This window comes from Eptatretus burgeri, chromosome 15, assembly GCF_056783735.1.
Source record: "Eptatretus burgeri isolate ZD-2024b chromosome 15, Ebu_testis_v1, whole genome shotgun sequence".
NCBI classification, from domain to species: Eukaryota; Metazoa; Chordata; class Myxini; order Myxiniformes; family Myxinidae; genus Eptatretus; species Eptatretus burgeri.
In genome coordinates, this window is record NC_140975.1 from 64,323,812 (window position 1) to 64,340,363 (window position 16,552).

At 44.2% G+C, this 16,552-nt stretch overlaps 1 protein-coding gene across 1 annotated transcript in view; it reads left to right on the forward strand.

Moving 5' to 3' along the window:
- The window catches only part of LOC147012338 (NTPase KAP family P-loop domain-containing protein 1-like), a 19,686-nt gene extending 14,296 nt beyond the window's left edge, over positions 1-5,390 (forward strand). The window contains exons 6-8 of the mRNA XM_085856413.1: positions 700-1,563; positions 2,107-2,354; positions 2,505-5,390. Coding sequence (XP_085712539.1) covers positions 700-1,563; positions 2,107-2,340 — 1,098 coding nt within the window. The 3' untranslated portion in view covers positions 2,341-2,354; positions 2,505-5,390. The remainder of the gene's footprint in view (positions 1-699; positions 1,564-2,106; positions 2,355-2,504) is intronic.
- The last annotated feature ends 11,162 nt before the right edge of the window (positions 5,391-16,552 follow it).

Consider the following 16,552-nt stretch of genomic DNA (forward strand, 5'->3'; position numbering starts at 1 on the left):
CCCACTGATGAGCCGGATCTGGATCTTCACTAAAATCTAATCATTTCCTCCTTGTCACACACACCGAACCTGTCCACCAAGTTTCCTCCGAATCCGTCGATAACGTTTTGAGATAACCTGCTCGCAGATAGACAGACAAATAGGGGTGAAAACATAACCCCCGTCCACCTTCGGTGGCAAAGATAATTGTTGGAAGTGACACCAGTCGAAGAATCGCGCAACATACTTCATCTGGTTTTACATATGATAAGACACGTCCATACCTTATTGGGATTAATGTGGAATGGTGGTCACACACGTTATTAAAGCCATTTCTACCAATGTAACCTTCTTTGTGATAATATGCAGACTGGTGCCATTGCCAATTTTCATGTTCATTTTAGACAGCCATGTTGTTATCCCATTACAGCTTATCTTTGGCATATGCGGACATAATGTTTGTTTATGGAGTGGACAGGTCGATGTGCCTGTCCTCTTCAACCAGAATAGCAAAATGGTGAATTTCTTTTGATAAACACACAAACACACTAGGCATGGTATGAATTCAGAAAAAGTTCCAAGCTCATGCCTGACCAATGCTAACTTTTCACAGGTTGGTGTTTTACAAAAGTAATCCGTTTGGCAAGAACAAAAAAAAATCAATGCAAGGAAAGACTTTGACCCATTTAAACCCCATCCTTCCTTCCATTGTGTCATTAGGTCAAAGAGGAAATCCAAATCATCACCAACTTCGTGCACTTCATGGAGGTGTTTGAAAGGCGCCGCATACGTATTGTTCTGGAAATCACTGACCTGGACTGCTGTGGATCAGAAAAGATCATCAGGGTGCTCGAAGCCATGAGGACTCTTTTATCAGACGAAGAAGCACGATTCATCTCCATCTTAGCTGTGGACTCCAATGTGATCGAGCGAGCTATGGGGGATTGCATAGCCAACAAAGGAACAACGGACAAAAATGGCTACGAAGTTCTGAATCACATTGTAGACCTTCCCTTGTGCATCCCATTAATAGATTCGACGACAAAGCTACAGATGTTGCAAAAGCTCATTCACGGAGAGCAAGAAAACATTCATATCTATGAGTACATGTTGCATGAGCATGTAACCATTGATTCATCAGGAATCATCATGAATGGCACTTTAAACAACTCGAACAACATTGCGAAGCAAGTGGGAAAGGTAAAAGTCGGTGATTTTATCAATTTGGCACTGCAACATCTGCAAAATAAAGAGCAGCTTCTGTTTTGGTACTTGGAAACAAACTTTGTGAAGATCCGCAGGGCAGTCAACATCATTCCAGTGTTCATCAATCTGTTGGCTCAACACAATGTGATTCCAAAGGTACATTGTTTAACTCAGACCATCGTCAAGGATGAGTCGGTGAACATGGCGGCATGGGTCGTGCTGGCCTCGCAGTGGCCTTGCAGGCTTAGTTGGATCATCCACTGGACGGAACGACTGCCACAGTGGGCAGGGGACATCAGTCCACCGGCCAATTGTCCTGGTTCTACGACTCTGTGGGATGTGTACCAACAGTCACAGAACGAGTTCTGCCCCATCATGGTCAGTCGAGCCAAGCCACCTACATGCTCTTGCACTTACAGAAATGTCTCATGAAATCCCATTACGTGTTGATAAAATTTACATCATATTTTGGGAAACACGCAACTACTACATAAAGGGTTTTTGTAAAGCTGGAGCAATTTTGATTTGTAATACCATGTTCTCATTCAGTTGCATAACTCCTAAGTTTTTTGCATAATGTTCAACCAGACTCAGTGGCACGTTATGGTTAGAACGTTCACTATGAGTCGGGGAGGTTGGTGGTTCGAACCTCGGCCGAATCATACCGCCGACTGAAAATGTTGCATGCTGCTGCTTCCTTGAGTGTTGCCCAACATTTAGAGGATAGAGCATTGACAAACAACCACAAGTTGGCAAATATTTCCCAGGCTTAATGGGCCTAATGGCCTCCCCCTGCATTGAAGTTCCTTGTGAGGGAACTTATATAAAAGTAACTTGGGGTCAGTTTCACTGTTGCAACATGCAATATATGATTCTGAGGACGATCCACCAATGAAACTGATCATGCTGATTTGTCCACAGACAAAAATGGAACCGTTGTTGATGCTGGATGGAGATCCAAATATGTTCAAGTCCTTCTTGAAGAACCATTATGTATTTATCGTTGATGACATTAAGAGGTTTTACCCGGCGACCATCAACTTGGACCCAGCACTTAAACAAAAGCTTGAGGTCGCACGGGGGCGCTACAACTTTGAGAAGTGTCGGACGGAGATGATGGCGCCCAAGGAACTACGAAGAACCGGCAGTAGCTAGAAACCATTGATACAGTAGGTATTCTAAACGAAGAACGTGTTGTACACATGTAATCACATTTGGTACGATCAAAAGGATGCCACATGGCTAATAAACGTAATCATACATAAATATATATTTGAATAAAATTGTAAACAGTATGTTTTATGTTGTCAATGTTGCAGAGAAAGCATGAAGAACCTCCCAAGCCTTCCAGATATAATTCAGAAATCCTTACTGATGTGACGAGGAGGCTAAAACGCTGGAAAGAGTATAGTGAAGAGTTCCTGTCATCTATACCCAGAAAGCTCGCAGACAAACTCCATCAGGTTGACCGAGCTCGTACTGCCATCTCCGACGAGGACATCAGCGTGGAGCCCGCATCCCTAGCTGAAGTTGATTGGGCCATCATCAAGGTGACATTGGCGAAGCATTGGGCATCTGTGGTATCGTGACGTAGCTTTTAAAAAATGCAGACAATGTAACGATCTCACGACCGCACCACCTTTTCTGGCTAGAGGCAGGTAAAGATTCCCAGACAGTGACTTTAGAGCATCATTCGAAAAATAAATTTGGAAATGCAAAGGCTGGCAAGCAGACTCTCAACTGGAGGTATTACCCCATCAGCAGTAACCAAATCCTATGCATGGATTCTACTGTACTGAACCGAATCCAGAAATCCTTTGCCAAGAGGTGCTGCCCCAAAAAGCAACATAAGTTCAACAGACAAACTTTTGCAGCTGATGTTGAAATAAAGAAGGTGTTTGACTTCCTCAACGGTGACTGCCGATGCCTGTGGTTCCTGCTTCAAGCATGCGGCGCCCCCACAAGGATGATCAACCTCATCCAAGCCGTCCATGACAATACAGAAAGATGTATTCATGTGGGGACTGAGCTCTGAGATGCATTCACGTTTGATCATGTATTCCAGGGAGATGTTCTTGCTCCAAAGTTATTCCTTCCAGCAATGGACAATGCCATGAACAACACACCTCCAACCAGGTGGCAAAAGCTATGATGGTACGGAAATCTCTGTGGATACCAAAAAAGCGATGCAGCAACCTCTATCACCTACCCACCACTTGATTGGACGGTTTGCAGAGGACATTCCCATGTACACTGGAAGGAGACCATCAAATGGGCTACTAAGACCCATAGGCATGTCCGAAGAAGATGTGAGAAGAACAGTGTGCAACTGAGTGACCAGGAGATGAGTCATTGCTATGAATATATCACATCATGACATGCTGAATGAATGAATTTATATTGTGAAGTGCATAAGGGGAGGTACACAGACAATACACAACACCTGAGTTGACATATGTGATGGTATGGAACTGTCACTGGGGTTACTCCTTTGTCCTCACTCCACTGAAGCACTGTTACCCAGAAACTGTAATCACTGGGGATGATTATGCCTGGTGTTTCCTTAACGGTTAGGGTGGTGGGCGTGGGATCCTAAGGTTCTAAGTTGAATTCCTGCTCAGCTGTTGAATGAATACCAGGTGGGGTTGACTCAACCTGTCATCCTTCTGAGGTTGGCAAAATGAATACCAGCTTGCTGGGATGATTGAGCCATTTGAGTATCATGTGTTGGAGTGGTGACCCATCCAGGATTGTGCCCAATAGCCCAGGAGACTGCTTTCGCAGCACCGATGCTCTGTGCAGAGTATGGTCCCAATGGATGGAGGGATGAGGATGAATGAAATCCAGTATTTCTTTTTCCAAGTAGCCCAGTAGCCCACCTGTGAAAACGTATGAGTTTCACCACTCCCACAGCACTGGCAGGATGGCCTTGAGGTATGCACACTCCCCTCTGATCTGTGTCGCATGGATTGGAACCATGACCCAGTTATAAACTGTCATCCTGGTGTTTCACAGGCAGAGCGAGGAATCGATGTGTGTGCCATCCCTTGTCCCTCGGATAGACGTTAAACTGGGTGTCCAGTCTATCAGCATTAGTTGGACGTTGAAGATCCCACATTATCCTTCACGAAGAGGATGTGAGCTATCGCCGGCACCCAAAGCAAATTACCCAAAACAAAATCTTGCTATAACCTACAGCGAGCACTGCACCAGCAGCATAGCCACGCTCCCAATAATGATGCAACTAGCATCCACAAGCTACATACAAAATGAAATGAGCCAATCTCACACTGGCCCAAGGACTGTTTAAGTCTCAACCAACGGTTGCCCTCCCGGTCTCATGAACACTCTACCATCACTTCCTGGTACAGACTGATATTGCTGTAAATTGATCTTTCTTTCTCTTCGTTTTTCCAACTTCCTCTGTTGTTGATACTCTTTTATTTTATTGCCTCCTTTTCATTTATTTATGATTTTCTTTATGACCTGTGTCACTGGTAGTACCTGAACCCTTATGCGTATCCCATAGATCTCCGTTTTCGCACATTATTACCTTGCACACGAAGCGAAAAGTGGCGTTAAGCAATTGCTTGACTTTGTCTGTCTGTCTGTCTCTCTGTCTACAAATAAACATCAGTTTATGATCGAGGAACAACTTCATTTCAACTGAATGTTATATTTTGAACACGAATCGGAATTTGAACCTGTGGTTTAGCAGAACTGTACTTTGGCTCTGAATTTGGCAAATTCTACGGAATCTTGTTCATAATGCGCACGGAGGAGTAAGGTAATTGTTTTGTACTCTGCTGCCTGTCTGGCAGTAAAACAAAATTGAAAATCATTCAAAACAGGAAACTTACTGTTTTTTTATGGACGTTATAAAGGACACAAACAACAGGCATGAAGAACTAATTTAATGTGTTAAATAAGGTGGTGTAAAAGACTGTGCATCAACATTGGTAAAATTGTGAAAAAAATTGTTTTGTTCTTGTTTTGTTTTTTCTACAGCCTTTAAAATCTTTATTTTATTTGAATTGAATTATGTACTTGAACACTGGAGAACACAAATCACCAAAATATTCCCACATTTTACGTCGCCTCAACCAATCAAATGTGCTGTTCACGCTCTCAGCGTTGGGGAATGTCGAGATTTTAGAGGAAATATTGATTGTGCTGGGAAACGCAGATAAAGAATTTACAAGACCCTTCTCGTGTCTTTTTCTCAAGACTGTGTGGGGTAAGGTGTTCCATGAACTCATTAGTTCTTTATTTGCCAGTTAATTCATTTTATTACTTCCACCACCAAAGGTGGATGGAGGTTTTACCGTTATGTTTTCACCCCTGTTTGTTTGTCTGTTTGTTACTTGCAAAATTGAAGATGCACAAGTATATTGTTTGGTCTGGTCTGTGATTCTGTCTGTTGGTCTGTCTGTCAATAGCAGACAGGTAACAATTTTAAACCAATCTTCACAAAACTTCACCAAATGATGATGTTGGTCGTAAGCCAGAAACCTATTGATTTTAATATCAAAACATCAACATCGGCCAAAGGGTCAATAATTTAGGTAGAATTTCCAAAATTGTCAATTTAAATCCGATTGACTTGAAATTTGAAGAGGATTTTCATATTCGGTCATTGTATTGTGGGGTTGGTGGGGTTGGGGTTGACTCTGCCTGTCATCCTTCCGAGGTCGGCAAAATGAGTGCCAGCATGCTGGTAACCTGTGTTGGAGTGGCAACCTGTCCAGGAGTGTGTCCAATAGCCAAGGAGACTGCTTAGGCAGCACCAACGCTCTGCACAGAGTATGGTCCCAATGGATGGATGGTCATTGTATTCTGAGGTCTAAAGGTCAACTTAGGCCAAGTTTCTAAAATCGTCAATTTCCATCTGATTGACTTGAAATTTGAACAGGATTTACACATCAGCTCACTGAATTCAACCACCAATTACTTTTGAGGTCAAATTTGTTTTCGGGATTTCGCACGTCTCGTGATCTGCATGACGTCTTTCCAGTTTGTTTGTCTCTGTCTGTGAACAGGATATCTCAAAAAGTTGTGGACGGATTCGAACGAAATTTGGTGGACAGGTTGCGCGTGTGAGAAGGACAAATTCATTTAATTTTGGGGGGGCAGATCTGGATCCGGATGTGAGAATTTAAAAAATATTTATTGTGATTCTTAACCATTGAGAGATATGACGAAAAACGATCTATAGCATGATATTTCCAAAAGTTGTGAACAGGTTTTGACAAAACTAGGTGGAGGAGTTGGTTTGGGGACACGAACAAGCCAATTAGATGTAGGTTCATGTCCGGATCCAGATCCGGCCTATCAGTAGATACAAAACATAAACTGTTTAGTCTGGTGGAGGTGTGGCTCCACTGAGTGCCATTCTAGTTGTCAATGTAACTTCATTGCAATCTTTGTTATCGTTAATAAAAGGCCGCTGATACAGATTCTGCTTAAATTATATCCTGCTGCAAGCTGTCAAATATAAGCAGGTCTCCAAGCAAAAATTAAAATTAAAAAAATTAAAAATTATAACAAATAAAAAAGCCCTTCAGGGGAAGTATCTAGGTCAGCACTTTCAAGGTAACATCTCAAGTTTTTCTCAAAAACAGTCGGTTTCAATATTCATTGAAGCTTATCTCTCAGCATGAAGTGCCCAACTTCACTGTAAACTGTCAGATTTATGCTTCACAGGCTGGACGTTGCATCACCAAGGGTGCCATCCCTTGGTTGTATGTGAAGCTGGGCGTCCCATCTTCCAGCATTAGGTGGTGTAGGTTGAGGATCCGAAGGTGTCTTTCACGAAGAGTACATGAGTTATCACTGGCACCGTGAACAAATTACAAATTCCTGCCCCAACTACTGCTGGGAATGCAATGGCAAACCACCCAGTTTAACCCAATTGCCATGACACTGCTTCGGCAGAACCGGCACTCTGTTCGAGTATCCATTCCATTGGGACCATACTCTGTGCAGAGCAGTGCAGAGCATTGGTGCTGCCTAAGCAGTCTCTGGCTATTGGGCACAATCCTGCACCTGTTGCCACTCCAACACAGGATAGCTGGCACTCACTCACCTCGGAAGGATGACAGGCAGAGTCAACCCCACCTGGTACTAATTCAACAGCCAAGTCGGATTTGAACTCAGGATCCTCAGATCCCAAGCCTATCACCCGAACCATTAAGCCAACACCAGGTATACTTCCATCCCCCTCCTATCTCCTTCCAAATATGATTAATAGTAAATATAATCATTTTCAACTTACCCTGGGTACATGAACAAGACCCAGATATGACCTTTGGATCGGTGTTCAGTCGCACCCAATGTATATAAACAGTCTATTCACTGGTAGCGATCCGGCAGGAGTTTGTGTAGCACACGCCCATCCACTCAGGCCTTGCACCGGCCCACATGGTTGGAAGTTCACAGTGTGAGCAGCTGCCTGTTCAGCCAGCTGAGAAAGTTCTCGAAGTTCTTCGTTGTTCAGAGGCACAACAGCCCTTTCTCTCAGTTTCTTCTTCAAGTATTTTCAGCTTGTTTTTGAGCTCATCTGACATCTTATATCATCTGGATGACTGTGTACAGCTTTCGGCAGCACATCTGAGGAAGGACAGAGCTGTCATGGAGAGCGTTCAGCACAGGGATACTCGATTGATCCCTACCTAGGTCGACTGAGCTCTGAGGAATGGCTGAAAGAGACATTACTGTATACATTAAAAAGGAGGTACTGCACTACGATGAGGAGATCTGATGGAAATGTTTAACATAATGAAGGGTACACATATGAGAAATAATCACAGAATGACATTCAGGAAAGTCTGAATAGTGGATACTTTGCAAAAACGACAGCGATAGGGCCAGGGGCGACAGTTTGAAAACAATAAAAATAGCAACCAGTGATTGCAGTCCCTTGCCAGAACTTCTTTTGTGTCGCGTTTATGTACTGATGTGTTATGTAATTCATAAGAAACAATTAGAACTGCCACTTTATAACTGCTGGCAGTGATGACCGGGTCCCAAGACGTCCCGCTTCGATGCAACCCCACTTTGATCGGACACTTGACCCTGACCCATGACGTTTCTCATTATTATTCAATTGAACTCAGAATGGGATTAAAATAAATTCAATTCAAATCAAATGGAAAACCAAATAGGTACAGTCCTGCATTGAAGTCATCCGGAGGAACCTGGATAGGATTCGGCTTTCAGCTGCTCCCCCTCGACCCTCAAACCCACCCAGGCACAGCCAAGTGACTCTTTTTTCAAAAAAAAAAAATAATCAAAAAGAACCCATATTCAGGTCAGGTATGGGAGCATGTGCCAGAACAGCGCGTCGCTGCGTCCACTTTCCGCCGGTACTCCAGGGGCCTCCGTCTGGCCATCCCTCAGGCAGATGCCAGGCCATCCCCATCTCCTTGAGATGATGGTCAACCTGCTGCAACCATGAGGCACGTGGTCGGCCCACTGGCCTCCTCCACTCATGAGACTCCCTCGCTGAGAGAATCTGGTGAGCAGGATCAGCGTCAGGAAAATGAGCCACATGTCCATACAGCCGCAGCTGACGCTCACGGACTATGCAGGTAACAAATCTCATCCGAGTCTCTCTCAGCAACCGCTCGTTGGACACAAAATCCGACCAGCGATAGCCAAGGATTCTCCGAAGAGACCTGGTACCAAAGGAATTAAGTCTCCGTCTCAGATGCTTGGTCAAAGTCCAAGTCTCGCACCCATAGAGCAAGACTGGAAGTACCAAGGACCTGAAGACTCGGACTTTCGTCCTCCCGCACAGGTACCGGCAGCGCCACACCCCATGATCCAGTGAATCCATGACTCCCCAGGCCCGACCCAGACGTCTATTGACCTCCGGCTCACAACCTGCGGAGACATGAATATCACTGCCAAGGTAAGTGAATCTATCCACGACCTCAACATCCTCACCACAAACAGACACAGACAGGACAGCAGCATCCAAGATGTCACCGAAAGCCTGGATCTTAGTTTTGACCCAAGAAACCCGTAATCCCAACGGCTCCGACTCCTCATTCAGCACCTCGAGGGCCCCCAAGAGGATGTCTAAAGTCTCCGCAAAGATGACTGCATCATCTGCAAAATCAAGGTCCGAGATCTTGACATTGCCAAACGATGCACCGCAACTTGATCTCTCCGACATCCTCCCAAAAATCCAGTCCAAAAAAAGTCCAAAAATCCAAAAAAAGTGCTGAAAAGTGTGGGGGCAAGTACACATCCCTGACGGACTCTAGTAACAACTGGAAATAAGTCAGAGATGGTACCACCACACTTCACAGCACTCTCAGTACCAGAGTAGAGTTCAGACATCAGATCGATCAGTTTCAGTGGCACCCCACGAAGACCAAGAATCCTCCAGAGGACATCCCGATTCACTGAATCAAACGCTTTACAGAGATCAACATAGGCTGCAAGCAGCCCCTGCCGAAACTCTCGTCTGCGTTCGGTGAGGACACGAAGTGCAAGGATACGGTCAATCGTTGACCTCTTTGGTGTAAAGCCTGACTGCTCTGGACGCTGGTGCTCAAGCAGATGGTGGCGAACCCTATCAAGAATTATCCGAGCAAAGACCTTGCCCGGCACTGAGAGCAGCGTCACCCCTCGGTAGTTGTTGCAGTCTTGGCGATCACCCTTCCCTTTACAGAGAGGGACAACAAGGCCCCTCTTCCAGTCAGTTGGGATGATGCCTGTGTTCCAGGCAGAGCACAAAACTGCATGCAACGACACGAGTGCAGCATTTCCACCAGCCTTGAGAAGTTCAGCATGGATGCCACAGATCCCTGGAGCTTTGCCCCGTTTCAACTGGTTCACCGCAGCCCGTGTTTCCACAAGCGAAGGTGGACCACAGTTGATTTGAGGATCAGCAACAGGGATTGTAACACCCTTGACGTCCAACTCGACAGCTGGGGGATCAGCCTGGTACAACCGCTGAAAGTAACCGGCCCAGCGGGCCTTCACTTCAGACTCCTCTGTCAAGAGCCTACCACTCTCTGCTCGAACTGCAGTGCTCCGAGGGATGGGCTTGGATGAACGTAATGCGCGAATTCCCCTGTAAGCGGGACGAGAATCACCTGTCCACAGGTGATGCTCTACCCCCTCACAGATTCCTCGCACATAGGCCTCCTTGTCCACCCTCAGTGCACGTACAGTTTTACGCCTCAGCTCCCTGAACAGCTCAGCTCTGCCATTCAGCCTGGCCCTGCGACTCTGGTCAATGGTATCCAGTGTCCCTTGAGAGACAAAATTCTTCTTTGCCCTGCGGTGAGCTCCAAGGCATCCACCGGCAACATCAAGGACGGTGGTCTTGAAGGCGCTCCACAACTCTTCAGGACCCCCCAAAGCACCCAGACCCCCCAAGTGTCCACTCAGCCTGTTCGCAAACTCCTCAGCTACTCTGTCATCCCTGAGCTTGGCAACACCCAGCCGAGGCTGGGATGGTACCATTCTCCAGGATTTAAGGTGCAGCTTTAGAGTTGCTACAACAAGCCTGTGGTCAGTATTGAGGAACTGAGCACTCCGGTAGACCCTGCAGTTCTGGATCATCCTCCAACGACCGTCAATGAGGACATGGTCAATCTCCTTTGCCACACCGCCAGCGTTGGAATACCAAGTCCAGCGATGAGCTTGTGGGCGCTGAAACCATGAACCAGCCACCCTAAGTCCATGACTTCTTGCAAAGTCAAGGAACTTAGTGCTATTCTGGTTCATAGTTCCTGACCCATGGGGACCAACACACACCTCATAACCATCCCTATCAGTTCCAGTCGATGCATTGAAATCTCCCAAGACTAGAAGTGTATCTTGTCTGGGGCACTGATCAACCACAGACTCGAGTGTGGCGTAGAATGCGTCCTTCACGGTGAGATCACTCGCCTCAGTCGGAGCATAAACAGAGACCAGGGAAATGACACCTAAGGAGTGACGAATCCTTAATCTCATAATACGCTCATTGACCGGTGTTACCTCAATTATCATTGAGGTCAGCTTATTGGACACAGCTACAGTAACTCCTTGGGTATGGTAACCATCAGAGCGACCAGACCAATAGTAGGTGTAACCACCCACCATTATCTCGCCGCAATCCGGTCTCCGAACCTCAGAGAGAGCTGCAATCCCGATGTCCAAACGCTTGAGCTCAGATGATAACAGAGACAGGTGATCATCCTCTCTTAGGGATAGGACATTGCAGGCACCCACCTGAAGGGACTGCCTCAGGTTAACCCAAGGAGACCGCCGTCTGGTGGACGACACCTCAGCACCACTCCGACACACTCTCCCGCAATCTGACCCAGGGATGTTACCCCGTGGTTTCCCTCCAATCAAAGATTGGGGGTCCCGAAGGCTTTGCCCCAATCCCGTCATCCCGGTGAGCTGCCCTGTGAAGGGAAGCTGCACAGGAGGTACTCCCTCGGAGTGGGTTTTCAGATTTTTTTTGCGTTTTTGCGTTTTGCGGAATGAAGGGTTTTACGGTGGCTGGAGTGCAAATCCTGCCACCATCCTCCTAATAAGAAGTAACCCAACTGCAGGAGGACGTCCGCAGACACAGTTGGGCACTAGATATGGATGGCCGTTGGCTCACAAGGAGCTCCTCCGCCCTTTGACAGGTTTTGTTTTTAATCCTGCTGGGTGTCCATATCCAAACACCCTCCTCACCAGAAAACCTGGTGGGAGAGACGGTTTAGTCGCCGACAACCCGACCATGGAACAGGTTAGTACAGGTTTACATGGTACCTGTAGCAGGTCACAGATCGAACCTGACCTGACTAAAAAACCCATATTGAACATTTTAAATAGTTCTGGCTGCCACACCATGCGTCGGATCAGGTTGACATTTAAAATATGTGTTCCCCATCACTACTAGATCATAATTGTGAAGTTTCACATCGATTGATGAAGCAGTTCAAGAGAAAGAATTTTAAAGAAGATTTTCACTCAATCCAATATGGCTGCCAGACCATGTCACATCAATTATCCCTGAATATCCTGGTATCCCCAAGGCATGGGGAACATTTTTTTTTGTGAAGTTTCCCCTCGATCTTTCCAGCTGTTATGGAGAATATTTTTTATAGGTTTTCGGGTCAATCAAATATGGCTGCCAAACCATGTGACCTATGACATCATACGTGTGAACGTTTTGTTCCTCACGGATAGGCGTCCATACTTGCAACGTTTCACCTCCATCTGTTCAGCTATTTCAGAGATTTTTGAAGGTTTAAAAAAAACAAAAAACAACAATCTGGCTGCCGAATTACGTGACCAACGATGTCATCAATTTTTGTTTCTGTGGATCAATTTATCTGGAGATGACCCTCAAATATTTCCATACTGATTGTATGTAGCTTTCCTCATATGCAATTATGATGTCATAACGAAGGCACCTATGATGACATTTTTTAAAAATCACACTTATTCCTCATGAGGAGTACTTGCCGTGTGCCAAGTTTCAATGTTTTCCTTGGTGCCGTTTCAGAGATACAAAGTTTTTTTCGTTTTTCCAACATGGCTGCCATATCACATGACCTATGACATCATAATCGTGACTATAATTCATGGACCGGTGCTTGTGTGTTTGTTTGTTTGTTGCACTCCTCCTCCTCATTTTGGGCCAATTACATCCAGACTTGCTTCAGAGCATCAGCATGACCCCAATTAATGTATAGGGGTGTTTTTAGATCCTCGTGGAGGATCTCCAAGTCTAACTCACATTGTTGTTCTTCATCTTCTTCTTGTGGACTTTTTTGTTTCACAGCCTCCAGTTTTCATCGAAACTTCCTGAAACTTGGCATATATATGTATATATATATATATATATATATATATATATATATATATATATATATATATATATATATATATATATGTATATATATATATATATATATATATATATATATATATATATATGTATGTATATATATATATGTATATATATATATATATATATATATATATATATATATATATATATATATATATATATATATATATATATATATATATATATATATATATATATATATATATGTATATATACCCTGCGCAGACATTGACCATCTCCGATTTTGAAAATTCCTCCGAGAAAAAAAAGTTATGACGTCAAAATATCTCCGCTAATGGAAATCGCCTAAATAATTATCTCCGAAACTCGTCAAGCTTTTTAAATTATGTTTGCGGGAATTGAACAGGGCATTAGCAGAGATGAATTACCGCACATATGATACATCACTATCACGTCATATCAATTTTTATGACGTCATTCCTATTTTTTGACATTTTTTGTTTCACAACCCAGAGTTTTCATCGGATCTTCGTGAAACTTGCCATGTATATGCAGAAAGCCCACGCGCAGGCAGTAACCATCTCCGATTTTGGGAATTCTTCCTAGAAAAAAAAGTTGACGTCATAATGTCGCCGCTATTGGTAATCGCCTAAACCATTATCTCTGAAACGAGGCAAGCTGGGGGGGGGGGTTGCGTATACAGAGCTATCAGTTACCAATACACCGTCCAAATAAAGGTATGCATCAGCAGAACGTATTGCATGCTTGGAACACGATCGCCCATCGGGCGGGTACTCTGCAAGTTATCATTAAACATTCTACATGAGTAATCACTCCAAAGGTAAAAAAATTGTCTCAATCCGACAAGTGGTTGCGGAGAAAAACACTAAATTACTGTGTGGACAAACAGACAAACGAACAAACAGACAAACAAACGGACCCAAATGTAATACACTCTCCTCTGGATAGGGTGAAAAAGAAGAGGAGAGTTGGGATGATGTTGAGGTGGAGTAGTGGTCTTTCACGCATGGATTGGTGGTGTTTGCAGACAGTGGATATGGATTTAAACTAGAACTATATATATATATATATATGTGTGTGTGTGTGTGTGTGTGTGTGTGTGTGTGTGTGTGTGTGTGTGTGTGTGTGTGTGTGTGTGTGTGTGTGTGTGTGTATGTGTGTGTGTATGTGTGTGTGTATGTGTGTGTGTATGTGTGTGTATGTGTGTGTGTGTACGCGTGTGTATGTGTGTGTATGAGTGTGTGTATGTGTGTATGTGTGTATGAGTGTATGTGTTTGTGTGTGTGTGTGTGTGTGTATGTGTATGTGTATGTGTATGTGTGTGTATGTGTGTGTGTGTATGTGTGTATGTTAGAGTGTATGTGTGTGTGTGTATGTGTGTGTGTATGTGTGTGTGTGTGTGTGTGTGTGTGTGTATGTGTGTGTGTGTGTGTCTGTGTCTGTGTCTGTGTCTGTGTCTGTGTCTGTGTCTTTGTCTGTGTCTGTGTCTGTGTCTGTGTCTGTGTCTGTGTGTGTGTGTCTGTGTCTGTCTGTGTCTGTGTCCGTGTGTGTGTGTCTGTGTGTGTGTGTGTGTGTATGTGTGTGTGTATGTGTGTGTATGTGTGTGTGTGTGTGCTTTCTAATACAGTAGGGATGGAGATACAGGGTGAGGGGTGTATGAGTGTTGGTAGTATGGCGTAAGCTTGATGGGACCAATGGCGTCCTCCTGCGTTTACCAAGCCAACAATGACGTTGGGTTTGGCCTTGCCCCAACTTAAGCCCATGCTTGTTCCATCACTTTCATGCCATGTGGCTGCCATTGGTCTACATTTCTCAGAGACGTTTTGCAACCTCCTCTCCGAAAGAGGGAAGTAAGGAAGTGGACGGGAAAGGAGAACAGAGATGAACAGATGGCAGAGAAAAAGATAGTGAACTCTGTGGGTGCTGGAGAGTCCAGACTGGAGATACCATGAAGCTACAGTTGCCAAATGTGCTTGTAATTGTTCATTTAATTTCTCGAGGAGCTTTATCAAAACCATAATCTTTTTATAATTCCAGCAATCTGTGTGTGTGTGTGTGTGTGTGTGTGTGTGTGTGTGTGTGTGTGTGTGTGTGTGTGTGTGTGTGTGTGTGTCTGTGTGTCTGTGTGTCTGTGTGTCTGTGTCTGTGTCTGTGTGTGTGTGTGTGTGTGTGTGTGTGTGTGTGTGTGTGTGTGTGTGTGTGTGTGTGTGTGTGTGTGTGTGTGTGTGTGTGTGTGTGTGTGTGTGTCTTTGACCGCTGTTTCTCGACAACCGCTGGTCCGATCGAATTGAAACTTACCAGATATATTGCTGGGGACCTGAGGATGTGCCTTTTCAAGGTTTGATATCATTCTTCTTCATCCGTTTCATCTGTTTCCCAAGTGTTTCCCAAGTTATGGCCATTTATTTACCAAACCAATGAGAGGACACGGCCACGCACGTATGGGCACGCACTCGTCTATCTATAATTCCAGCAGTGTGTGTGTGTGTGTGTGTGTGTGTGTGTGTGTGTGTGTGTGTGTGTGTGTGTGTGTGTGTGTGTGTGTGTGTGTGTGTGTGTGTGTGTGTGTGTGTCTGCTGTTTCTCGACAACCGCTGGTCCGATTTAATTGAAACTTGCCAGATATATTGCTGGGGCCCTGTGGATGTGCCTCTTCAAGGTTTGATATTAATCGGACAAGCGGTTCCCAAGTTATCGCCATTTATCTTCCAAACCAATGACAGGACACGGTGTTATGACGTCACGAATGACGTCACAATTGTTCTTGTTTTTTTTTGTTTGTTTGTTTGTTTTGCACGTACGTTTTGTTTTGCACGTTTTGCCACGCACTAGTATCTGTGAATTCGCTTTGTGTCGAACTGCTCCAATGGAATCACAATAGATACTTTAGTGAAACTCTGTGTTACCTCAGAGTATAAGAGGAAGAAGAAGAAGCCGGTTTCATGTATATTTGTATTCGATAATATTTAATTAGTTCATGCGAGACCCGTATTTCCGGTCCGTTGTTTTATCATCTTTTTCATCGTTTACTGAAACACATCTTTCCTGGTGTTGATTTGCCGTTCATATGGACAATATAGCGATTTAAATAATCTTATTTGGTGTGAAGAGACGTGAAGGGAAACAGTCGGTCTATGGTGCTGAATAAATCCAACCAGACGGTTACAGTGAGAGGTTTATATACCGATGCCGACCTCATTAATCCTGCAATGTATACTCTTTTATTATATATTCACTTTTATTATATGTATGCATATTATATGTATATTTGTTAATTTATTTAATCTTATAGTAAAATAACTTAAGCGGTGTATTGATATTGTCAGAGTTTTATTTATTATTTAGCGGTGTCTTGTTTTAACAAGATATAAAGGGTATCGAACACTTATTTGGATTATGTTGCACTTCAGAAGATCATAAAATATATTAACATCACTCGGAAAACAATGTTACATCGACACGTAACGTGATTGCGTCGTGTCTCGTTGGCCGCAATACGTTCTTCAACGCGTTACGTAATGCCGTAATGACG